We start from the raw sequence: 27497 nt of genomic DNA, 5'->3' as shown, positions 1-27497 counted from the left end.
GAGGAGCCACTTCTTGTCCTTCTTAGAAGAATAGAAAGTTTTCAGAAGCCAAATATGTCTATTTTTGGAGGATGTGGAACTGAACACTAGAATTGCTATAGCCATCCTGCCCCCTGAGAGAAAGCCAGCCTCAGGAAAAGTTATTCCCACATAAAGCAAATAGAAATATACCAAGTCTGGAGTGTGTCCTGAAATGCATTTCCACTTATGTGAGCCAATCAAGCCTATTTCTTGTTAAGTCAGTTTGGATTGTGGTTTCTATTAATTAAACACACACATGAGGTGGCTCAGACAGTAAACAATCTGCCTGCAATGTGGGAGACCTGGGTTTGATCCCTGGGTCAGGAAGATCCCCTGGGGAAGGAAATGGCAACCCACTGAGTATTCTTGCCTGGAGAATTCCATGGACAGAGGAGCTTGGTGGACTATGGTCCATGGGGTCGCAAAGATTCTGATACAACAGAGTGACTAACACTTTCACTTTTTCAGTGGGCCCTAATTGATATGTCAGCCCTTTTGTTTCTTAATTTACCTATTTTTTCAATAATATAGAAATATATACAGGTATTATTATGATCAAATTGTGAAATCAAATAATTTAAATCATATCTCAATATTAGATGCTTTAGAAGAAACTAATCTACAGGGTTGTTTTAGGAAAGTAATAATATTGAACTTTGAGAGCCAAAGAAACCCTGAAAGATTATGTGTAAAACCTTTGAAATGTATAAAGCATACTAATAACAAAAGATAACCATTTCTCCTAAATTCTAATACAGCAGAAAAGTGTTACTAAAGTCCTTGACTCATTTGTATTATTTTTCTTTATTGTTAATCCAAGCTCTCCTCCTTAAGCTCCTAGTGACTTGATATGTTGGAGAAGACAATGGCACCCCACTCCATGGGGTCGCTAAGAGTCGGACACGACTGAGCGACTTCACTTTCACTTTTCACTTTCATGCATTGGAGAAGGAAATGGCAACCCACTCCAGTGTTCTTGCCTGGAGAATCCCAGGGACAGAGAACCCTGGTGGGCTGCCGTCTATGGGATCGCACAGAGTCGGACATGACTGAAGCGACTTAGCAGCAGCAGACTTGATATGTAAAACTCTCCAACAGCATTATCTGTCTGATGTATGAAGTCAAACCCTGCTGTGTGACTCTCAAGACCTTTCATTGTCTGAGTTCTTTCTGCTCTCCTCCTCTACCTACATATGTCAGCAGTCTCCTACCTGCACCTGCAGCTCCAGATCCTTCACAGTTTTGCTGCTCTTCTCCTCCCCTTCTCCATATATTCCATCTTAGCTTTTGCTTCTGTGCTTTTTGGTCAAGCCCTCGTCTCTCCCCTCCAACAGCAGTACTCTTCTCTGTACATAAGCTCTACCGCAGGACTTGGTTCTTTGGCCCTGATTATCTGTCATTGTGCATTCACCTCTAAAGCTTCAGTTTTCTCTGCAATTAGGTTGTCAGATCCTTGACAGCAAGGAATGAGACTGATTTCTCTTGTAATTCACTAAAGCTTCAACTACTGTGTAGTTGAGTAGATATTAAATGAGTATGTATTTGATCAATTGACCTTGCGCTGGCTATTTGTCTTACAGACTGTTGCATGGATCTAGAGAAAGATTTTAAATATCTGGATTGCCTTAGAACTGCCAGATATAGCAAATAAATATACAGGATGGCAAGTTAAATTTTACTTTCAAATAAATAACAAACTATTTAGTTTTAGCATAAGTATATCCAATGCAATATTTGGGGTATAATTATACTAAAAAATGGCTTGTTTAGTAGTTTAAAATTTAAATTTTACTGGATGTCCTTTATTTCATCTGGAAATTCTAAATGGACCTGACCTTAAAAACAAAACCAAAAACTGTGTTTAATTTCTTAAATTAGAGCTAAATATCACATTTATGAATTGTTTAACTTTATATAGTTTTGCCAATCAAGTCCTATAGCACATGAAGTTCTCTGCATCATTTCATCTAGCAGTGGCAACACATAAATTGAGTATTCATTATGTAAAAGTCACCATGCATCCTCCTGTACAGGGAAGCAAAAATGAATAAGATGCTTCCTCTGCCCTCAAGTAGTTTATAGCCTGGTAGAAGATACAGCTCATTTTAGTCCTGTCTCTACTTATGTGCAATGTGGATGTTAATCCATATGGCCAATTTTTTTTTAGGCCTGACCCAGCCCTTCTGGGCAAAGATTCAAGATGACACTATACATTTAGGTTATCAAAAATGAAGAATATTTGCTTTGAAGTATACATTAAATAGCTCCTGTCTCTGAAGTATTATATAAACACCATAATCCATCATCCTAAACGAAGATAATTTTCAAAAATTCTTTTGATCAGAACACTTTATTCTGCTTTTGATAATTGTTAGCTTTTATGATGCAGGGCTTCTCTGATAGCTCAGTTGGTAAAGAATCTGCCTGCAATGCAGGAGACCCTGGTTTGATTCCTGGGTCAGGAAGATCTGCTGGAGAAGGGATAGGCTACCCACTCCAGTATTCCTGGGCTTCCCTTGTGGCTCAGCTGGTAAAGAATCTGCCTGCAATGTGGGAGACCTGGGTTTGATCCCTGGGTTGGGAAGATCCCCTGGAGAATGGAAAGGCTACCCATTCCAGTATTCTGGCCTGTAGAATTCCATAGACTGTATAGTCCATGGGTTGCAAAGAGTCACTGAGCAACTTTCACCTTGTGATGGAGGATTTTTTTTTCTGGTTCTTGGATATTTAATGTGCATTTTTTAGCATAAGCAATAGAAATGTATTGCATGACATCTTTTTCTCTCTGAGCTATCACGTAAATTCTTCACAGGTAGATGTCATGCTAGCTACTTAATCCGAGTCACTTATTTAGGTGAACAATAGGATCCAATGATTTGGATTTTATCTTTCTGCTGTGTGGCCTTGTTTGCTTTAGCTAACGTCTCCAATCTTTCCTGGTCATAGGCAGTGTGTGTTTATGTGTGTGCAAAATTTGATATTAGTTAAATTTTTTTAGCTGCATGATATTTATAAGCTATATGCCATATAAACTCAGTGATATTTGTTATATTCAAAGATTTCAAATTCCAGAAACAACACCATGTTTTACATGACAGTATCCTTGATTTTTTGTGTGTATGTGTATGCATAAAAGCATTTCTTAGACTTAACATATAATTCAAGACTTTAAAACAATGTTACCTTAACATACAATATACAAATTTTCAGTTCTGGAATAGAGAGTACCATATTTTCTCTTTCTTTTCTAAATATAAGCTATTGATCTCAACTCACCAATCTGTATTTTCTTGAAGAGTATCTTAAATTAAAATAAAAATGCATATCCCATAAAGTAATGATTTCCATGGTTATTAACATATCACAAGAAGTTACAAATGGAGTGGCATTAAAAAGTGATGAAACTATTGGGAAAAGTTATGCTAACTTGAATGATTTGTCAATTACCTAGATAGAAGGCTATAGTTAGCATTATCATTATGCCAAGTCTTTGGAGCTATGAAATACTTATTTAAAGCATGTGTTTTAGGTTGTCAAAAATTACCTTTGGTAGCTCTTCAATTTGATTGGCATCTAGGTAAAGCTCCTCTAATGTCCGTTCAAAGTTAAAAACCTCCTTTGGCACCTGCTGAAGGCTGCAGTGGGAGTAGTCTAAAACGGAGATGATTTCTTCTTCACCTCGGAAACACCGGCACGGCACCAGGCGGCCAATGATCTTCCGCTTGGTGGTCATCTCCAGGCACTGCACTAGAGAGAAACAGAAAAAAAACAACAACTGCTTAACCACCAGCCTTGGAAGGCGTTCTTAAAATATTTAAAGCTTAGAAATTTAATTATGATTATATTTTATAATTACATAATGCTTTAAACAAGTTTACATAAGACATGCATATGCATTATATCATTTGATTCATAAACAGCTCTCAAAGGTATATAAGACAGATTTTTATTAACATCTAACAGATAAAGAAATGGATTCAGAAAGGGGCAGATAGTTCCCATTGTCACACAGATTTGGAATGGCAGAACTGGACCAGAACACAATCCTGACTTAGTGCAAGGCTTACACTCACATTTGAAACATGGATCTATAATATAGATTTTTAAAATTTTATACTAATTGCAGTACAGGATAGAAAACTCCAGATTTATTGGAAAAAATATATTTCCCTCATTTCTCTAAAATATTAAAAGTCAAGTTTTACCCATAAGGTTTATGATTTCCTCTTTTTGACTCAAATTTATTCCATTAATCAATAATTATCTATTGAATAGTGTGCTCTAGACATTCAACTATGTATGGGGGAGAGAGAAATAAATTGAACAAACTCCCTGTTGGAGACAGCTGTATTGGTTATTCACTTCAGAATAAGAATCTGTACTTATGAATGCTTTTATTTTAATGGGAGAAAACAATCATGGCAGAAATTTCTGTGATGTCCTGACATGTCTTTCGCTAGATTAGCACCAACCAAATGCTATAAAAACTTGCATGAATCGGTATCATGCCATCTACCACACTTCATTAAAGTTACTGTTTTTCAAGTCATTTTTGTCTAGACTCTAAGCCTCTTGAGGGTAAAAACTATTTTGTTCATTTTTACATTTATCTTGATTCTTGACATACAGTAGACAAGCAATAACCAATGTAAACTAAACAAATCAATTCATGAATGAACAGATGGATACATTTGAGAGTCTGTCCCCAACCACCATCAGATACTGGTAATTAGCTTGAAAATCTTCTCATTCTAACTAAAGGGTCACTATCTCTGGAATGTCTCAGGATAAATGAATAGCATCTTTCTCGGAGCTACCAGGCACTAATCTCATTGCTTCCTAATTATGTGTACTATTTCCCCATGTACTAGGTGGGTTCTTGAAGGAGAGGATCTTGTCTTTTTCATCTTTGAATTTATAGTAACAGTACAGTTTGCCATCTGCAGAAACAGCATTGAATGAGCATCAACTTGAAACTTGCATTTTATTCACTGATTTTACTTAACATAAACCTGTCGCAGAAAAAGAAAGCAATAGTTGACAAAAACAATGCAGTATTTTGTTTTGAAATGGCTTAGATTAAATCAAATTTGGAGGCAAATGAATACAATGTGCTTAAGAGATGGTAAAAGTTCAACCCAAAGCCACCTTTATTCTTCCTTTAACTTATGAAATTTATAAAACTATATTTTGCAGCAGGTTCATGAGTCAGCTCTTACACATGGTTATTTGTACATGGTAATTTGTCGAAGGTTTATCTAAAAACATTAAAAAGATGACCTTTCTTCTCCATTAGTTTCTATCTCTCAAAATCCTACATTTCTCATTTCTGGGAGCTTGAATTGGGAAATGTTATTTTACCTGACCTTACCTGAAAGCCCTGATTATAGGCTGATCTCTATATAGGATCTAGCACATATTAACAGCCAGTAAATGCAACTAATATCTGACACATACTAAACATTTGCTAGGTGCCTAGTATATGTCAGACACTGACACATATATACTGTTATATATATATACGTATATATGTACCTAGTATATGGCAAATATACTCGGTACCTAGAAAATGTTTCTTGAGGTTATTGTAGTTGTAAAAGGTAAGTGATGATGGCTCAGACTATGAGAGTAGCAGTAAGAATGGGAAGAAGTGATGGACCGCCAAGGTATTTAAGAAGCAGAATCCCTAGCATGGGCGATGGATTAAATGAGAAAGTGGAAAGGGTACTGTAAGGAGAATTCTTGAAAAATTCCCAAGTTTTTAATTTAAGTCTCTAGTAGCCGCATGACTACTCAGCTGTGATGCCATAAAGCTGACTCAAGGCATTTATCCTATCTATCTCTATGATTCACAGCTGATGAATCAATTGTCCATACATGGTTTTTACCCAGTACTTTACACTCACCCTTTAGTGCCAAACCATGTGGCTATTTCTTGATACCCATCTGTTGTTTCAACTGCAATTTTTTTATTATGAAGAGAAAAGAGAATATCCAAGCCTGTACCTGAACCATTTGGTCAGAGTGTCTACCGTCCAGGAAGGCTTTTGCAATTTAATGCACTTTTAGTACTGCTTTCCCTTTCATTGAAAGCATTGTTCCTCTGATAATCTCATTGCCTGCCAGTAACCTCTTTCTTTAGTTCAGTTCAGTTTAGTCACTCAGTCATGTTCGACTCTTTGTGACCCCACAGACTGCAGCACACCAGGCTTCCCTGTCCATCACCAATTCCTGGAACATGCTCAAACTCATGTCCATCGAGTCGATGATGCATCCAACCAGGAGATGGTTGTCGTCCCCTTCTCCTCTTGCCTTCAATCTTGCCCAGCATCACAGTCTTTTCTAATGAGTTCCTTCTTCACAACAGGTGGCCAAAGTATTGGAGCTTCAGCTTCAGCATCAGTCATACCAATGAATATTCAGTACTGATATTTTTAACAATTGACTAGTTTGATCTCTTTGCTGTCAAAGGGACTCTCAAGCATCTTCTCCAACACCACAGTTCAAAAGCATTAATTTTTCAATACTCAGCGTTTGTTATGGTCCAACTCTTGCACCCATACATGACTACTGGAAAAACCATAGCTTTGACTTGATGGACATTTGTCAGCAAAGTAATGTCTCTGCTTTTTAATATGCTGTCTAGGTTTGTCATAGCTTTCTTCCAAGGAACAAGTGTCTTTTAATTTTGTGGCTGCAGTCAACATCTGCAGTGATTTTGGAGCCCAAGAAAATAAAGTCTGTCGCTCTTTCCACTGTTTCCCCATCTATTTGCCATGAAGTGAGGGGACTAGATGCCATGATCTTCATTTTTTGAATGTTGAATTTGAAGCCAAACTTTTCACTCTTCTCTTTAACTTTCATCAGGAGGCTCTTTAGTTATTCTTCACTTTCTGCCATAAGGGTAGTGTCATCTGCATATCTGAGGTTACTGATATTTCTCCCAGCATTCTTGATTACAGCTTGTGCTTCATCCAGCCCAGTGTTTCTCATGATGTACTCTGCATAGAAGTTAAATAAGCAGTGTGACAGTAAACAGCCTGGCGTACTCCTTTCCCAATTTGGAACCAGTCCATTGTTCCATGTCCAGTTCTAACTATAGCTTCTTGACTTGCATATGGGTTTCATAGGAGGCAGGTAAGGTGGTCTGGTATTCCCATCTCTTGAAGAACTTTCCACAGTTTGTTGTGATCCACACATTCAAAGGCTTTAGCATAGTCAATGAAGCAGAAGTAGACGTTTATCTGGAATTCTCTTGCTTTTTCTATGATCCAATGGATGTTGGCAATTTGATTTCTGGTTCCTCTGCCTTTTCTAAATCCAGCTTGAGCATCTGGAAATTCTCATACTGTTAAAGCCTAGCTTGGAGAATTTTGAGCAGTACTTTGCTAGCATGTGAGATGAGTGCAATTGCGCAGTAGTTTGACCATTCTTTGGCACTCCCTTTCTTTGGCAATGAAAACTGACCTTTTCCAGTCTGTGGCCACTGCTGAGTCTTCCAAATTTACTGGCATATTGAGTACAGCACTTTAACAGCATCATCTTTTAGGATTTGAAATAGCTCAGCTAGAACTTTATCACCTCCACTAGCTTTGTTTGTAGTGATGCTTCCTAAGACCCACTTGACTTGTACTCCAGGATGTCTGGACCTAGGTGAGTGATCATACTATCGTGGTCATCTGGATCATTAATATCTTCTTTGTATAGTTTTTCTGTGTATTCTTGCTACCTCTTTGAAATGTCTTCTGCTTCTGTTAGGTCCATACCATTTCTGTCCTTTATTGTACCCATCTTTGCCTGAAATGTTCCCTTGGTATCTCTAATTTTCTTGAAGAGATCTCTAGTCTTTCCCATCCTATCATTTTTCTCTATTTCCTTTGCACTGATCACTTAGGAGGACTTTCTTCTCTCTCCTTGCAATTCTTTGGAAATCTGCGTTCAGATGGATATATCTTTCCTTTTCTCCTTTGCTTTTCCTTCTCTTCTTTTCTCAGCTATTTGAAAGGCCTCCTCAGACAACCACATGCCTTTCTTTTTCTTGGGGATGGTTCTACTCTTTCTCATCTCAGTTCACTACCTCTAGAACCCATTGATGACTTTGGTATCTAATTTATGGATTATTTATTCATTGTAACTCTTTCCATTCCTGATTTATACTCCTTAGACATAATAGCTTTCAACTTTTCCACCCTAAATTTCTAAGAAACTTAATTGTAATGCTACTCCATGATTTTTCCCTTACAGATTTTTGCTATATAACATGGTGGTTTACCTTTCTTCTAACAAAGTCTCACACACTTATAACCAACCAAAATATATATAGCAATTTTGTTTTAAATTAATAATACTTATTTTACTATAGCTATAAATATCACTATAATTTAATTACATTTTATTTCTTCTGCATCTTTTTATTTCTTTAAAAATTGCTTTACGTATTTCTTTGTTTTGGTTTTTTTATGTATCTTTCACTCATTAAAGTTGCTATCTCCTCTTCTCTTGGTATAGTGAAAAATGTGTCATTTATACTCAAGGATAATCCTTCAGGAGCACTCTACCTTCCTGTTTCTGTCTGGAGTGGTTCCTTTTCTAGATCTTACACACACACACACACACACACACACACACAAGTGTATGTCTGTATATGTGTGTGCATGTGTGTCTGTGTATGTGTGTGTGTGAGTTTGATCCTAGAATATCTCTTCATTGTCATTCTGTAAATTTTACATTTCCTTCTTCTGTTTTATTCTTATTTCCTGAACCCTTTGTCTTTTTCTTTCTAGACTTATTGGACTATAACAGTCAATGGTGAAATATAACATCCAGTAACTCACTGAGAGAGAATATACAGCAGGAACATGCTTTAGACCTCTGCATATGTGATCATGGTTTCATTTCACCTACAAATAAATTTAAAGCTTGGTCGGATATATACTTCTAGGTCAGAAGTAATTCTCTTTACAAATTTGAAGTCATTTTTAATATATTATTTTCTAGCTTTTAAGGTTGTTGTCAGGAAATCTAACTTCATTACTATTCAAATTCCTGTTTTACACCCACTTTCCCCTCTGCCAGAACATTTTAGAACTTTTATCTTATTCTTAGTCTTTTGAAATTTCACGACGATATGCTTTGGTATGTTTTTATTCATTTGCTGGGTACTCAATGAGCCCTTTCACTTTGAAAGCACTTATCCTTCCGTTGTTAAATTTTCTAATATTTTTTTTAATTGAGAATTTCCTCCTCTTCATTGTTTTTATTTTCTTTTTATGCCATCCTGATTAATTGGACCTACTTCTTAGAATTACCTGGTAACTAAATTATTTTTTCTTTTGTAATTTTCGTGCCTTTGTCTTTTTATTTTATTTTCTGAGAGATTGTCTCAACTTCATCTTCTAAATCTCCTGTATTATCTTTTATCAGGTAACATATTCATACTGTCCAAAAATTATTTATTCCTTCTTAAATCATGCTCCTTTTTCACAGTGAAAGTTAAAGTAAAGTCGCTCAATTGTGTCTGACTCTGTGACCCCATGGACTGTAGCCTACCAGGTCTGACTCTGTGACCCTCTGGACTGTAGCCTATCAGGCTCCTCCCTCCATGGGATTCTCCAGGCGAGGATACTGGAGTGGGTTGCCATTTCCTTCTCCAGGGGATCTTCCCGATCTGGGATCTTCCTTCTCCAGGGGATCTAACCCGGGTCTCTCGCATTGCAGGCAGATGCTTTAACCTCTGAGCCACCAGGGAAAACCCCCTTTTCATAGTATCATGATTCTATTTCAGGGTGCCATATCACTTTCATTTTTCTCAGAAGATATCGTTGTTAAGTTGCTAAGTCAAGTCTGAATCTTTGCAACCCTATGGATTGAAGAATGCCAGGCTTCTCTCCTTCACTATCTCCTGGAGCTTGCTCAAATTCATGTTCACTGAGTTGATGATGCTATCTAATCATCTCATCCTCTCTCACTCCCTTCTCCTCCTGTCTTCAGTCATTCCCAGCATCAGGGTCTTTTCCAATGATTTGGCTCTTTGCATCAGGTACCCAAAGATTTGGAGCTTCAGCTTCAGCATCAGTCCTTCCCATGAATATTTAGGGTTGATTTCCTTTAGGATTGATTGGCTTGATCTCCTTCCAGTTGAAGGGACTCTCAAGAGTCTTCTCCAGCGCTACAATTTGATGGACTTTTTTGGGTGTGTGCCTTTTCCCCCTTGCTCCTAGTATTTATTCTCAGTTCTCTTTTCTCTTTGTTTCTTTTGGTCTTTATCTTTCATGATAGAGGTTTTTCACAAGTATCTGGTGATCCCTGGCTGTCCTTCAATTTTGAAGAGTGACTCCCTACAGAGCTAATTGGAAGCTTTGTATGCATAATAGGTTTCACTGCAGGATGACTGGCTGTAAGTCAAAGAATGTTCTGGTCTTCTGCCTGAGGCATAACTATGCAGTTTTGTAAATAAGGACCTAAGTCAGTTTTTCTATTTTCACTAAGTTTCTCCAGTCCTTTGTCTGATACTTTTCTCCAAGACTCTCAAGGAGAGCTATGAAACAAATTAATTTTTATATCTCTTTGTGGAGAAGGATATGGCAACCCATTCCAAGTCTTGCCTGGAGAATCCTGTGGACGGAGGATCCTGGTGGGCTGCCGTCTATGGGGTCGCACGGGGTCGCACAGAGTCGGACACAACTGAAGCGACTTAGCATACATGCATGCGTGTGGGTATGTTATAATGTAGCTGACAATGTACTTTTTATAGAGATAAATATAAACTACATTGTCTTTCCCTGTCTTCTTAAAATTTGTTGAAATCTGTTATCTCTTGGTGTCTTTTCTTCAATTTTCTCTCTCCTTGTGAGTATATGCATTTAAAATTTTCTTTTAGTTTGGTGGAATTTTGGTTGTAAGTTCAGCTCAAGGTAAGTGGAGGATTAACTTCCATGTTTAAAAGAAAGTTTTCTTTTCTTTAATCCCCTTCATACTTTTAATTCCTTCTTATCTGACCTACTAGGAGCATTGGACTAGAACTACATTTTTCTTTCACAAACACTCTTTCCTTTCGCTCCCGATTTCACGCTCTTCTGACTTTTATCCTTTTGCTCAGGTTTCTCAATTTCAGTCTTTTAAGAAGATCCATCTTCTCTTCCAAACATTGACGTTTAAAATATTAGCATTATTCCCCAGCTAGTCTTGTTACCCTTTTAATTGTATGCTCTCTCCCTTTCAGTCTTTATAATCTCACGCACCTTTCCCAACTCTTTTCATTTAACTTTGATGAGTGATGGCTATGAAGTTTTTCAAATTTCTACTCAGATTTATTTCCCTCATCATTTCCACTTTGTGTTTTATGAACATCTCAAACATAACAATGTTCAAAATTGAAGTGATATTTTTCAAAGATATGAGTCTATCATCATGGTCAAGAATTTAGACTCTGAAGCCAATTCCTTGGCTGTATGACTCTCAGCAAATATTTAAGCTCTATCTGTTTAGTCATCTCTAAAATCAGAGTACATACCAAGCTTGTAGAATTGCATCATCTAATTTTAAGTATTCACTAAGTGTTCTGCCCAAACCTCCTCTTCCTGTGTTCTCAGTCTCAGAGAACAGCTACACAGTTCACATAGATTCTCAAGATAGAAAGCTTAGCAATATCTGTGACTCCTCTCATTCTCTCACTTTCCACATCCAACAATCACCAAGTCCGAATCCTTCAATAGCCAAAACTTATCTTGATTCAGGAATATTTTTCTTCATTTCAACTCCCCAGCAATGTTGTTCAATTATTATCTCCTGCCTATGCACCTGTCTCTCTCACTCTATTCTTCTCCCACCACAGTGAAGCTGGGGGGACCTTTTTAAAACACAAATATTATGTCACCTTCTTACTTCAAATACTTCAATGTCTCCTCTCTGCCTTCCAGACAAAGTCAAAAGTTTTTTTTTTTTATTGTGACTTGCAAGTATGATATTGTCCTCTGGACTGACTGCAGCCCTCCACTCTCAGATCCAGCACTCTGTTCTGCCTGGTTAGGCACCACTCTTCTTGTTTTCGATGCCCTTTGTAATTGTGGCTTCTTTTGCCACAATCAGGACTACCTGATCTTTTTTTCTATGAGGGTCTTCATAAATACCTCTGCTTTTGCTCAGGGCACATTTCCTTGCTCTTTTCTAAAAATTTACTTTAGAAGGGAAAATAGCCTCTCTTTATGCAATATGTTCCAACTGTGTCCTCTTCTTTATATGTTCCAACTGTATGCTGCAATATCCTTTGATCACATTTTGATTACTTATTCAAATAAATCTTGCTCACTAGATTGACACCTCTGTAAGGAGAGGGACCATGTCTAGCCTTTCAACAATATATATTTTCAGTAACTTTAGTATTTAATATCTGGTTCAGAATAAGTACTTTAAAAACATTAACTGTATTAGTGAAAGAATATGAGAACTAAAGATGATTATAATGACTTTTATTTATATAGCTTTGGAAAATTTCAAAACAATTTATAATCTATTATCTTATTTTGTCAAGACAAATAGACATCCATATTGTATTTCAATAATAAACTAATCAAGGTTTAGTGAGTTTGTGATGTGCATAAGGTCACACACAGAGTAATTAGTAGACTGAGATTAGATCTCATTTTTCCTGACCCCAAAGCCATCATTTTTTTCCCCATTAGCAGACAATGCATTGCATTTACGGTGATATTTAGAAAGCAATATTTGAAAATTTATCAAACATGAATTTATCAGTAGTTTTACCACACACACACACACACACATTTGATGGTTATCTATACACAGAATACTTCATAGGTACAAATAGAATGAAGGGGTAGCAGTGAGGGAAATAACTTTGTTCTCTTTTATCTGATGATAAAGAGTTTAAGCTTTTATGAATGTCAAAAGTATGGAAATATCATAAGGTAGGATGAAAAAAGTGTTTCCGGAATTGAGTAGGTCATAACACACAAGAAAGCACATAAATGTGACACACATAACATACAGAAGCATCATTTGCTTTCTTCCTGAAACACGACCATTGCCTGGTATACTGTAGAAGTGTGCAGCTTCACGTCTAGTATATGGACTTTGACTCAGAAGCAACCTGATTTCGTGTTTTACTACATACCCTTAGGAAATATCCCAAAGAGGGATTTTTAGATTTTCAGGTTTTCAAAGGGACTTAAAAAGGCAAGAGAAAAATATTAATCTCTTCCTGTTAATATCCTTCCAATAAATTCCATAAATCAAAGTTGAGAGTATTATTTTTTAGATTCTCACTGCATAGATTCTCTTCTCTCTTGAACCTTATTTTTTAAAATCTAAGTAGAAGAGCTAAAGGGAATTTTTCTACAATCAAAGCATACGGCCAACAGTCTCCCTATCAACACTCTCTGAATCAAATGCATTTAAATAGCAGCGCTCACTAACACAGGCTAAACTAGCTGAAGAAGCAGAAAGACTCATCTTGATATATTCCTCAAATCCTTCTCTATTCATAATTTAAACCAAAGAGAGTTTTGACCACTTGAGAATCATGCCTGCAGAGGTTGACTCAAGCAATAATATGTGTATCAAAACATCTGATTTTCAGTACCTTTGCGTTCTCTAGGATTTTTAGACCGATTGTGCCAATTTTCTTCAATTTAAGTCTGAATTTGGCAATAAGGAGTCATGATCTGAGCCACAGTCAGCTCCTGGTCTTGTTTTTGCTGACTGTATAGAGCTTCTCCATCTTTGGCTGCAAAGAATATAATCAATCTGATTTCACTGTTGACTATCTGGCAATATCCATGTGTAGAGACTTCTCTTGTGTTGTTGGAAGAGCGTGTTTGCTATGACCAGTGTGTTCTCTTGCAAAATGCTATTAGCCTTTGCCCTGCTTCATTCTGTATTCCAAGGCCAAATTTGCTTGTCACTCCAGGTGTTTCTTGACTTCCTACTTTTGCATTCCAGTCCCCTATGATGAAAAGGACGTCTTTTGGGGGTGTTAGTTCTAAAAGGTCTTGTAGGTCTTCATAGAACCGTTCAACTTCATCTTCTTCAGTGTTACTGGTTGGGGCATAGACTTGGATTACCATGATATTGAATGGTTTGCCTTGGAAATGAACAGAGATCATTGTGTTGTTTTTGAGATTGCATCCAAGTACTGCATTTCAGACTCTTTTGTTGACCATGATGGCTACTCCATTTCTTCTAAGGGATTCCTGCCCACAGTAGTAGATATAATGGTCATCTGATTTAAATTCACCCATTCCAGTCCATCTTAGTTCACTGATTCCTAGAAAGTCTATGTTCACTCTTGCCATCTCCTGTTTGACCACTTCCAATTTGCCTTGATTCATGGACCTAACATTCCAAGTTCCTATGCAATATTGCTCTTTACAGCATCAAATCTTGCTTCTATCACCAGTCCCATTTACAACTGGGTGTTGTTTTTTCTTTGGCTCCATCCCTTCATTCTTTCTGGAGTTATTTCTCCACTGATCTCCAGTAGCATATTGGGCACCTACTGACCCGGGGAGTTCATCTTTCAATGTCCTATCTTTTTTGCCTTTTCATACTGTTCATGGGGTTCTCTAGGCAAGAATACTGAAGTGGTTTGCCATTCCCTTCTCCAGTGGACCACATTCTGTCAGACCTCTCCACCATGAGCCGTCTGTCTTGGGTGGCCCCACATGGCATGGCTCAGTTTCATTGAGTTAGAGAAGGCTACAGTCCATGTGATCAGATTGGCTGATCTCTAAGCCAGGCTTCAGCAATACATGAACCATGAACTTCCAGTGTTCAAGTTGGTTTTAGAAAAGGCAGAGGAACCAGAGGTGAAATTGCCAACATCTGCTGAATCATCAAAAAAGCAAGAGAGTTCCAGAAAAACATCTATTTCTGCTTTATTGACTATGTCAAAGCCTTTGACTGTATGAATCACAATAAACTGTGGAAACTTCTTAAAGAGATGGGAATACCAGACCACCTGACCTGCCTCTTGAGAAACCTGTATACAGGTCAAGAAGCAACAGTTAGAACTGGACATCATGGAACAACAGACTGGCTCCAAATAGGAAAAGGAGTACGTCAAGGCTGTATAGTGTCACCCTGCTTATTTAACTTATATGCAGAGTACATCATGAGAAATGCTGGGCTGGAAGAAGCACAACCTGGGATCAAGATTGCCAGGAGAAATATCAATAACCTGATATGCAGATGACACCACCCTTATGGTAGAAAGTGAAGAAGAACTAAAAAGTCTCTCAATGAAAGTGAAAGAGGAGAGTGAAAAAGTTGGTTTAAAGCTCAACATTCAGAAAACTAAGATCATGGCCTCTGGTCCTATCACTTCATGGCAAATAGGTGGGGAAACAGTGGAAACAGAGACTGACTTTATTTTTCTGGGCTCCAAAATCACTGCAGATGGTGATTGCAGCCATGAAATTAAAAGATGCTTGCTCCTTGGAAGGAAAGTTATGACCAACCTAGACAGCATATTGAAAAGCAGAGACATTACTTTGGCCACAAAGGTCCATCTAGTCAAGGCTATGGCTTTTCCAGTAGTCATGTATGGACGTGAGAGTTGGAATATAAAGAAAGCTCAGCACCGAAGAATTGATGCTTTTGAACTGTGTTGTTGGAGAAGACTCTTGAGAGTCTCTTGGACTGCAAGGAGATCCAACCAGTCCATCCTAACGGAGACCAATCCTGGGTGTTCATTGGAGGGACTGATGTTGAACCTGAAACTCCAATACTTTTGCCACCTGATGCGGAGAGCTGACTCATTTGAAAAGACCCTGATGCTGGGAAAGATTGAGGGCAGGAGAAGGGGATGACAGTGGATGAGATGGTTGTATGGCATCACTGACACAATGGACATGTGTTTGGGTGGACTCTGGGAGTTGGTGATGGATAGGGAGGCCTGGCATGCTACGATTCATGGGGTCGCAAAGAGTTGGACACGACTGAGTGACTGAACTGAACTGAACTGAACTGATGCCAATTTTATCCTTGCCTAATATTTCATCCCTGGAAAGTTAAAAGGACAATGGCAAGTTCAATCTTTCCAAGATTTCTTGTGATAAATACTCTGGCTGTCCTCATCAGTTGGCACAGTCTTACATTTTTCAAATGACAAACATTTCTAATTTATTCACTGAGAAACCCTTTGCCACAGGAATATGGAAAGCTGCCAATCTCTCTCCATGTCCTACTCCAAGAAACATCTTTAAAACCATTACTTCACCTGAAGTAGTCTCTGAAATTCCCTCATCAAGACAGCAAACATGGTGATTCTTGGACTCCAAGTGGTGCATCTGAGGCTTGTTTGTTTTTTGACTGTTCACACACTCACATTTCAAAGATTGCATGGGTTTGTTTTCATCTTATCATTACAATATCTGAAAGCCTGCAAGTGTTATCCACAATTTGATGTGCTATCATTACAAGGAAACCAGTATGTCTTCAAGATCAGAGGACTGTTATTAAGATAAACACATTTATGGTCTTTAATGCTGATATAACCACATCAGCAATCAAAATAAGAAATCAAGAAGGAAAGAATGGTACCTGGTACCAAGAAAAGGCTTTTTAAATACTTCTAATTCAGCTTTTAGGCAAGTGATTTGTTTTAAGACTAACAGTGCTTCCATTCTCTTTCCTCACATATTTGCCAGGAATTTTCATCCACTGAGCAGAATGTCTCTTCCTACAAATGATTCTTAATATATACCATCATCTCTGATTTAGTTTCTAACTGCTTAATGAGTCACCTATTTTTAAATACAATTCAACTGTTCTAAAGTGGAACTTGAAAATATTTGCTAAGCTTCTACTCTGTATCAGACATTGTGCTTTCCTTCTTGATTTCTTGCTTTGGCTAATTGTGTTTTAATTCTCTTAATGCTGTTCCTTGGAGTGATCTTTTACTTCTCCTTTCTTTCCTTCTATATTAGACATTCAATGTCTTCCCTTTCCTTTCTTTACCATTCAGTCAATCTAGTTCAGACTCAGCATCTCTTAGTAGTACTGCCCAAAGCAATATGGTACAAAAGTATACTATTTTCAGACATCTTTCCTTTACAATAATTTATTCAGGAAATTAAATGTCTACAATGTGTTAGGCACTGGGTTATATCATGGGAAGAACCAGTGAGCAAAGAGCTACATTCCCTGCTCTAATGAATTTCCTAGATAGTGAGAGAGATAAATATTGAACAAAAAATTAAGCAAATAAATCCATACTTGTACATTGTAATAATTGCTATAAAAGAAAATATTAGAGATTTATCCATTTTATATATTTACACATAATATAGCTTGATTAATCCCCTGAAATGTATGTCCATTCCCCAGTTCTAAAAGCTTTACTGAGTATATTTTTAAATAGAAGTATTTCCCAGTTCATATCACCAGGTCATACCTTCTTCTAAGACATAAGCAAACTGTGTTAGCAAATTGAGGCCTAAGAGTTCTTCAGGATAAAGAGATAAGCTTCTTTTTATTAGTGTTTCCTAAACTGCTTAAAATTTAAAACATAAAATGTTACAGTTTATCAACATAATTAGTCTTCTAAATCACACATTTAGGAAAGGCTCCAACAAAGATCCTCCAACAAGATTCTTTAGCTTGATAGTCAGGCTCTTTATCTAACTTTTCAGCTATTTTATCTCATACTTTCAAGTCTATGTTCTATCTTACACCATTATTCAGTTCAGTCTCTCAGTCGTCCAACTCTTTGCAACCCCATGGACTGCAGCACACCATGCTTCCATGTCCATCACCAACTCTCGGTGCTTATCAAACTCATGTCCATCAAGTCGCCGATTCCATCCAACCATCTCATCCTCTGTCATCTCCTTCTCCTCTCCCTTCAATCTTTCCCAGCATCAGGGTCTTTTCCAAGGAGTCAGTTCTTAATGTCAGGTGGCCAAAGTATTGGAGTGTCAGCTTCAGCATCAGTCCTTCCAATGAATATTCAGGACTGATTTACTTTAAGATGGACTGGTTGGATCTCCTTGCAGTCCAAGGGACTCTCAAGAGTCTTCTCAAACACCACAGTTCAAAAGTGTTAATTCTTCAGTGCTCAGGTTCTTTATAGTCCAACTCTCACGTCCATACATGACCACTGGAAAAACCATAGTTTGACTAGATGGACGTTTGTTAGCAAATTAATGTCTCTGCTTTTGAATATGCTATCTAGGTTGGTCATAACTTTCCTTCCAAGGAGCAAGCGTCTTTTAATTTCATGGCTGCAGTCACCAGCTGCAGTGATTTTGGAACCCCCTAAAATAAAGTCTCTCACTACTTCCATTGCTTCTCCATTTTCAATGAAGTGATGAGACCGGATGCCATAATCTTAGTTTTCTGAATGTTGAGTTTTAAGCCAATATTTTCAGTCTCCTCTTTCACTTTCAGCAAGAGGCTCTTTAGTTCTTCTTCACTTTCTGCCATAAGGGTGGTGTCATCTGCATATCTGAGGTTATTGATATTTCTCCTGGCAATCCTGATTCCAGTTTGTGCTTCCTCCAGCCCAGCATTTCACATGATGCACTCTGCATGTAAGTTAAATAAGCAGGGTTACAATATACAACCCTGACGTACTCTTTTCCCGATTCAGAACCAGTCTGTTGTTGCATGTCCAGTTCTAACTGTTGCTTCTTTACTGGCATACAGATTTCTCAGGAGGCAGGTCAGGTGGTCTGGTATTCCCATCCTTTTAAGAATTTTCCACAGTTTGTTGTGATCCACACAATCAAAGGCTTTGGCATAGTCAATAAAGCAGAAATAAATGTTTATGGTATTACTATAGAGTAGTAGGATTGATACACTGATCCATTTTCTTCTATGTCACTCTTGCCACTCTATGGTAATACCATTCTATCTTTATATTGAATAATTTTATCTTTGGTTATTATAATATGTTTGCAGGTCTTTCAACATCACAGGAGTTTATTTCTCCATCTGGTAACACACATTGCTTGTGCTCTGATAGAAAAAGGATCCTCAGATACTGAATTTGGATCACTTATGAAGCTCAAATTTTTCTTTTTAAAGTCTTCTCTAACTGTTCCAGACTATAAATAATGCTGCTTGCCTTGTCTTCCTCCTCCTCTTTACTATTATTATTCTCATCTTAGCACTAACTAAAGAATATCACCATAAGGATTACAGAATCAACCCTTAAAAAAATCTCAAGAGGAGATTTGTATTGAGTAGTGGCAGTTATGAGCTTATTCAAAAATCTCTCTTTGGAACTTCCCTGGTGGTTCAGTAGTTAAGAGCTGGGAACTAGTGTCCTGACCATGGAACTAGAACCAAATAAGTTAACAACAACCAGAACAAAACCCCCCAACATTCTCCATACTGTATCACATAGGTGAATAACAATATTTTAATAATTCTGTCCTTCCTCCATATATCCTTCCCTAGAATTTTTATCTACTGACTTACTTTATGTAAATATGACTATAGAGGAGAGTAGAAATCAAACTTTAGTTTAGCTTAAAATAACCCAAGTTCCTGAAAAAGTTCTAATTCTGTAATAAAATGTTACAGTTCTGTTTCTTGAAGAACTTTGCTTTCAGGCAAATTTTCAACATTTGCTCTAACTATCCTGAACCATGTGAACCTGAGCCATGAGCAGTATGAAGTAATAAATTTCTAAGTATTAAGATATTCTCAAAGATTTAACTTTCAAAAGGTAGTAATCTAAAGTAATGAGTCTCTGGAATAACATTTGAAGCCTTGTTTATATAGAGATACAGACTAAGAAAATGGAAGAGAAATAGTCAGATATATGCAATTCAATTAACAGTTATCTTAGGTTTGGTTACAACCTTAGTCTAATTACTTATCTCATCCTTGAGTGAATTACTTAGATGATAGTCTTATACCTTGATATCTCAAGATATTTTTATTATATGGTATAAGATAATTATTTATGTTCCTGATGACTGAGTAATTATGAAAAAGATCAATTAGTCAGCATGATTTATTGAGAAGCCAGAGATACATATAGTACATTTAGAAGTAGTTTAATCAAATATTTTATTTAATAAAAATTGGGGAACATGATGCTTAATATTTATTTTTGTAAAAATTTCACCTTATGTGAAATACTTTATTCTGTACCTTCTTCCAAAGATTTGTGTAGGAGCTTCAGAGGGAGCCAGTAAGAAACCATTTTCCATGCAGTTGTCTCAGCTAAGGAATCTCTTGCCTTTTGTGAAGTGGCACAACATCAATACGGTGCCCTTCACAAGACATGATGAAACACCCATCTTTTCAATCTGATATAAACAACTTTGAGAAAGCATTTGAAAATGGTATTTCATGCTGCTTTATATTCATTCTTTAATCACAAGTATAGATAACTTCTAATATTAACTCTGTTTATTAATATTTTAATTAATGCTCATGATGGTGGTACTTGTGCCTTTAGGATAGTTAGAGCAAATGTTGAAAATTTAAACTAAATAAACAGGGCTTCTGATAATAATCTTTTAATCAATTAAGTTTCTTTGGATTTAAATTTAGGCAGTTACTTTATAATTGGAAAGATTTTAGGAGACTCATGAAACATGTAAGCCTGCTTGAGGTCACCCTTGGGCTGAAAGAAATGTTAAAATAAAATTAATTTAAAAAGCTTTCTGCAAGGAAGTTAATGGCATGTGAGAATGCACTCATAGATTTAATAATTGCTAAATGACAAGCTTATGGAAGCTTAATATGGAAGAATCAGAGGCTCATTTTAAAACTGAAATATTTTGTTATGATTCTGAATTATTTTCATTGTTAGTTTCTGATATGAGATTAAAAGAATAATTTCAAACAAGAATTTAAAACATCCTGAGTATTTAAATACTTATCATTATTCATTTTATAAGTAATAAATACTATATATGAAATCTTTTGGTTTATATTCTTACTGAATTTAATAATTTAGGAGACGACAACAGGCAACAGGTTTTGAGAGAATTAAGACAATAAAATCAGGAGCAAAGTTTTGGAAATAGAATTGAAAGAAGCCTAAAGAAGACAGGTGAGATCTCTGAATGAATAGAGCATGCTGAACTAATACAGTCCTGCTGGTAGATAGAATAAACTTCAAAAGAACCACATGTTACCAGAGTAATCACTATTAAAATTCAAATCTGAACATGTGTAAAACTCTTTTCAGTCTTCCTGCTACCTCACCATGAATTCTGTATTTGCAAGCTGGGTGTATAATCCTCTGCCAAGACTTCAGTCTCCTCCTGGACCACACTCATACCTTATCTTACACGTCTTCTTGTCTTTGCCTTTCCTGATCTTCTCATGAACCATCTTACCTGCTTATCTCTCCTCGTTACCCTTCCTTATCCTTTTTCAACTAAATTCAAGGATTATCCTTGTAGAAAACTGTTCCTCTACTATCCCTATTACAGGTGAATTGTGTCTTCCCCAAATTCATGTGCTGAGGTTTAACAATTAGTGCCTCAGAATGTGAACCCTTTGAAAACAGAGCTGCTGCAGTATAATTAGTTAAGATGAAGTCTGGCCATTGTAGGATAGGGCCCTACTCCAGTATGACTAGTATTCTTAGAAGAACAATGCATGTGAAGAAAGAGACATGTAAGGAGGGAAAATGTAGAGAGACATGGAGAAGATGTCCATCTATAAGCCAAGGAGAGAGTCCTGGAACAGGTCTCTCATAGACCTCAGAAGGAACCTTTAGTAGTCCTACTCTCCAGCATTATGAGACAATGAATTCCTGCTTGGTGGGCCACCTAATTTGTGATCTTTGTTATAGCAGCCTTAGCAAACTAATAGAACCTCTTTCTTCAGCTTTCAAGCAAAAGTTAAGTATCTCTTCTTCAGTATCTATAAAACCCAGGATCCAATTTGGCAAAGACTTATTAAAATTGTTTCCTTGTGAATCTCTTGAGGTAGTATTAATTAGACCATGAACTCTCCTTCTGTTTGTTCTCTTAATCTAAGGCAGACATGCAATGTCAAATTCTCTTTTGTACAGATTAATGAATAGAGGGAAAGAAGGAAATTTTGTTTGGCCTTAGATTCACCAACTTGCTTGAAAAGTGAAAGCTGCTCCATCATGTCCGACTCTTTGCAACCCCATGAACTATATGGACCATGGAATTCTCCAGGCCAGAATACTGGAGTGGGTAGCCTTCTAGATTGCCTTCTCCAGGGGATCTTCCCAACCCAGAGATTGAACCCAGGTCTCCTACTTTGCAGGCAGATTCTTTACCAGCTGAGCTACCAGGGGAGCCTTGAAGATTTAAAATTGCAATTTCAGATGCAGGTAAAAAAGTATAAATTACATATTCTGAAGAACAATATGTGTGATATTACAGAATGAATAAAATAAATAGTCAATCCCTTTCTTTCTCAGAAATAAACATCCTGGAAAATAAACGACTCTCAATGTCTTTAATCCAGCTTCCCAGGTGGTGCTAGTGGTAAAGAATCTGTCTGCCAATGCAGGAGAAACAAGAGATGCGGATTGGATCCCTGGGTCAGGAAGATCCCTTGGAGAAGAGAATGGCAACGCACTCCAGTATTCTTGCCTGTAAAATCCCATGGACAGAGAAGCATGGCAGGCTATAGTACATGGGGCTACAGAGTTGGACATGACTGAGCAAATGAGTAAATGTCTTTAATCTTCACACATGGGGAATACAATAAATTACTCGAATCTAACAATTTAACCGACTCATGGACATGTGTTTGGGTAAACTCTGGGAGTTGGTGATGGACAGGGAGGCCTGGTGTGCTGCGGTTCATGGGGTCGCAAAGAGTCGGACACGACTGAGCGACTGAACTGAACTGAACAATTTAACCCAAAGAGTTAAAGATTTCAGAAATGTCTTGAAAAGTTGATATGATGATATATGTAAATGATGGGTATATCTTGTTTAGAAGAAGCGGTTCTAAAAGAAAAAAAGAGACTGCTCTATGTCAGTATGGATATTTTAAGTGGATAGTTGGAGCAAACTGAAGAACATTTCAGAGAAGATAAAAATAGAAATTATATTACCTTAGAAAATATCCTATTAACCTTCAGATTATGTGAAATATATATGAATGATGCTTTTCTAATGAATTATCACAGCTGGCACCAAGAGAAAAATAGGAGTTATGATAGAAAAGCTATTGAGATATTTTGGACACATAATTCTGCTCAATCAAAATTCTTCTATTTAAAAGTCTTTCTTATTTTCTTCAGAACATAAAAGCAATGTCTATATCTTATACAAAATTTGGAAAATATAGAAAAGTATAATAGAAAAATAAAACTCACCATATTTCTATCATCCAGAAATAAAGTACTACTAACATAGAGGAGTATTTTCTATCATTCATTTAAGGTTGCAATTCTGAATACACACATACAGACAAATACATAAGCACACACATATAACATACATATATATTACTAAGATTAAGTACATTGCTTTGTGTCATGCTTTTTCACTTAGCATTATACTATAAATATTTTCTCACATCATAAAACATTCCTAAAAGTATACTATTTGAAGACTGTGAAATATTGTTGTGAGTAGGTCTACCAATTTATTTGACCAATCTTCTTATCCTAGAAATTTATATAGTTTGCTATTTTCCCAAATTATAACTAATACCTTGATAAACAACCTCAAATATAAGTTCTTCTGCATTTACTAGGTGAAATGAATCTGAACACTTTTATTATTTTTGATAAATACTGCCTAATTGTTCAATTATGTGTGCCAATTGATACTGTCCAGAGTATTACACCTGGATATCCATTTCCTTGCACCATTGCCAGTAGATGTCATCAGTTTATTCACAACCTTTGTCAGTTTGAGAGATAGTGTTTAATTTGAAGTGCTTCTAATCTCTTCCTTTATTTGTTCCTCCTTTGCTTATAAAATCAGTTTGCTGAATGTACTTGACTCAATAATTATAGATTGTTATTGTTCAACATGCTCAGTCGTGTCTGACTCTTTTTGACTATATGGATTGAAGCATGCAAGGCTTCCCTGTCCTTCACTATCTCCTGGAGTTTGCACAAACTCATCTCCATTGAGTCTTTGATACCATCCAACCATCTTGCCATCTGTTGCCCCTTCTCTGCCTGCCTTCAATCTTTCCCAGGATAAGGGTCCTCAGTTCAGTGCAGTTCAGTTGCTCAGTCATGTCCAATTCTTTGCGACCCCATGGACTGCAGCACGCCACACTTTCCTGTCCATCACCAACTCCTGGAGCTTACTCAAACTCATGTCCTACAAGACGCTGATTCCATCCAACCATCTCACCCTCTGTCATCCCCTTCTTCTCCCGCCTTCAATCTTTCCCAGCATCAGGGCCTTTTTCAATAAGTCAGTTCTTCTCATCAAGTGGCCAAAGTATTGGAGTTTCAGCTTCAGTATCAGTCCTTCCAAAAATATTCAGGACTGATCTCCTTTAGGATGGACTGGTTGGATCTCCTTGCAATCCAAGGGACTCTCAAGTCTTCTCCAACACCACAGTTCAAAAACATCAATTCTTTGGCGCTCAGCTTTCTTTATAGTCCAAATCTCACATCCATACATGATTACTGGAAAAACCATAGCTTTGACTAGATGGACATTTGTTGGCAAATTAACATCTCTGCTTTTTAATATGCTCTCTAGGTTGGTCATAGCTTTTCATCCACGGATCAAGCATCTTTTAATTTCATGGCTGTAGTCACCAGCTGCAGGAACTTTGGAGCCCCCTAAAATAAAGTCTCTCACTGTTTCCATTATTTCCCCATATATTTGCCATGATGTGATGGGACCAGATGCCATGATCTTAGTTTTCTTTTTTTTTTTTTTTAATTTATTTTATTTTTAAACTTTAAAATATTGTATTAGTTTTGCCAAATATTGAAATGAATCCACCACAGGTATACTTGTGTTCCCTATCCTGAACCCTCCTCCCTCCTCCCTCCCCATACCATCCCTCTGGGTCGTCCCAGTGCACCAGCCCCAAGCATCCAGTATCGTGCATCGAACCTGGACTGGCGACTCATTTCATACATGATATTATACATGTTTCAATGCCATTCTCCCAAATTTCCCCACCCTCTCCCTCTCCCACAGAGTCCATAAGACTGATCTATACATGTGTCTCTTTTGCTGTCTCGTACACAGGGTTATTGTTACCATCTTTCTAAATTCCATATATATGCGTTAGTATACTGTATTGGTGTTTTTCTTTCTGGCTTACTTCACTCTGTATAATAGGCTCCAGTTTCATCCACCTCATTAGAACTGATTCAAATGTATTCTTTTTAATGGTTGAGTAATACTCCATTGTGTATATGTACCACAGCTTTCTTATCCATTCATCTACTGATGGACATCTAGGTTGCTTCCATGTCCTGGCTATTATAAACAGTGCTGTGATGAACATTGGGGTACACCTGAGTTTTAAGCTAGCTTTTTCACTCTTCTCTTTCACCTTCATCAAGAGGCTCTTTAGTTCTTCTTCATTTTCTGCTATAAGGTTTTTCTCATCTGCATATCTGAGGTTATTGATATTTCTCCTGGCAATCTTGATTCCAGTTTGGGCTTCTTCCAGACCAGCATTTTGCATGATGTTCTCTGCATATAAGTTAAATAAGTAAGGTAACAGTATACAGCCTTGACATATTCCTTTCCCGATTGGGAACCAGTCTTTTGTTCCATGTGCAGTTCTAACTGTTGCTTCTTGACCTCAATACAAATTTCTCAGGAGGCAGGTCAGGTGGTCTGGTATTCCCATCTCTTTCAGAATTTTACACAGTTTGTTGTGATCCACACAGTCAAAGGCTTTGGTGGAGCTAATGAAGTAGAAGTAGATGTTTTTCTGGAACTCTCTTGCTTTTTCCATGATCCAAGGGATGTTGGTAAGTTGATCTCTGGTTGCTCTGCCTTTTCTACAACCAGCATGAACATCTAGAAGTTCACGGTTCATGTACTATTGAAGCCTGGCTTGGAGAATTTTGAGTGTTACTTTGCTGGCATGTGAGATGAGTGCAACTGAGCAGTAGTTTGAAAATTCTTTGGCATTGGAATGAAAAGTGACTTTTTCCAGTCCTTTGGTCACTGCTGAATTTTCCAAATTTCCTAGCATACTGAGTGCAGCACTTTAACAGCATCATCTTTAGGATGTGAAATAGCTCAGCTGGAATTACATCACCTGCACTAGCCTTGTTCATAATGATGCTTCCTAAGGCCTTGTTGACTTTGCATTCCAGGATATCTGGCTCCAGGTGAGTGATCACATGATCGTAGTTATCTTGGTTAGGAAGATCTTTTTTGTATCATTCTTCTCCGTATTGTTGCCACCTCTTTTTAATATCTTCTACTTCTTTTATTTTTTTTTAATTTTATTTTATTTTTAAACTTTAAAATATTGTATTAGTTTTGCCAAATATTGAAATGAATCCACCACCAGTATACCCGCGTTCCCCATCCTGAACCCTCCTCCCTCCTCCCTCCCCATACCCTCCCTCTGGGTCATCCCAGTGCACCAGCCCCAAGCCTCCAGTACCGTGCGTCGAACCTGGACTGGCGACTCGTTTCATACATGATATTATACATGTTTCAATGCTATTCTCCCAAATCTCCCCACCCTCTCCCTCTCCCACACAGTCCATAAGACTGATCTATACATCGGTGTCTCTTTTGCTGTCTCGTACACAGGGTTATTGTTACCATCTTTCTAAATTCCATATATATGCGTTAGTATACTGTATTGGTGTTTTTCTTTCTGGCTTACTTCACTCTGTATGATAGGTTCCAGTTTCATCCATCTCATTAGAACTGATTCAAATGTATTATTTTTAATGGCTGAATAATACTCCGTTGTGTATATGTACCACAGCTTTTTTATCCATTCATCTGCTGATGGACATCTAGGTTGCTTCCATGTCCTGGCTATTATAAACAGTGCTGCGATGAACATTGGGGTACATGTGTCTCTTTCCCTTCTGGTTTCCTCAGTGTGTATGCCCAGCAGTGGGATTGCTGGATCATAAGGCAGTTCTATTTCCAGTTTTTTAAGGAATCTCTACACTGTTCTCCATAGTGGCTGTACTAGTTTGCATTCCCACCAACAGTGTAAGAGAGTTCCCTTTTCTCCACACCCTCTCCAGCATTTCTGTCTTTATTGTGTCCATCTTTGCATGAAATGTTGCTTTGGTATCTCTAATTTTCTTGAAGAGATCTCTAGTCTTTCCCATTCTATTGTTTTCCTCTATTTCTTTCAACTGATCATTGAGGACAGCTTTCTTATCTCTCCTTGCTATTCTTTGGAACTCTGCATTCAAGTGGGAATATCTTTCCTTTTCTCCTTTGCCCTTAGCTTCTCTTCTTTTCTCAGCTATTTGTAAGGCCTCCTCAGACAGCCATTTTGCCTTTTCACATTTCTTTTTCTTGGGGATGGTCTTGATCCCTGTCTCCTATACAATGTCACAAACCTCCTTCCATACT

The 27497-nt window shown here is 37.4% G+C and overlaps 1 protein-coding gene across 1 annotated transcript in view; it reads right to left on the bottom strand.

The window, feature by feature from the left end:
• The window catches only part of LRRC7 (leucine rich repeat containing 7), a 602937-nt gene that overhangs the window by 380823 nt on the left and 194617 nt on the right, over positions 1–27497 (bottom strand). The window contains exon 3 of the mRNA XM_086390542.1: positions 3566–3768. Coding sequence (XP_086246668.1) covers positions 3566–3768 — 203 coding nt within the window. The remainder of the gene's footprint in view (positions 1–3565; positions 3769–27497) is intronic.

The sequence above is a fragment of the Bos grunniens genome, chromosome 3 (assembly GCF_055505025.1).
Source record: "Bos grunniens cultivar Pamir isolate PY7600 chromosome 3, Bosgru_T2T1.0, whole genome shotgun sequence".
Lineage (NCBI taxonomy): Eukaryota > Metazoa > Chordata > Mammalia > Artiodactyla > Bovidae > Bos > Bos grunniens.
This window is presented reverse-complemented; position numbering and strand designations above follow the sequence as displayed.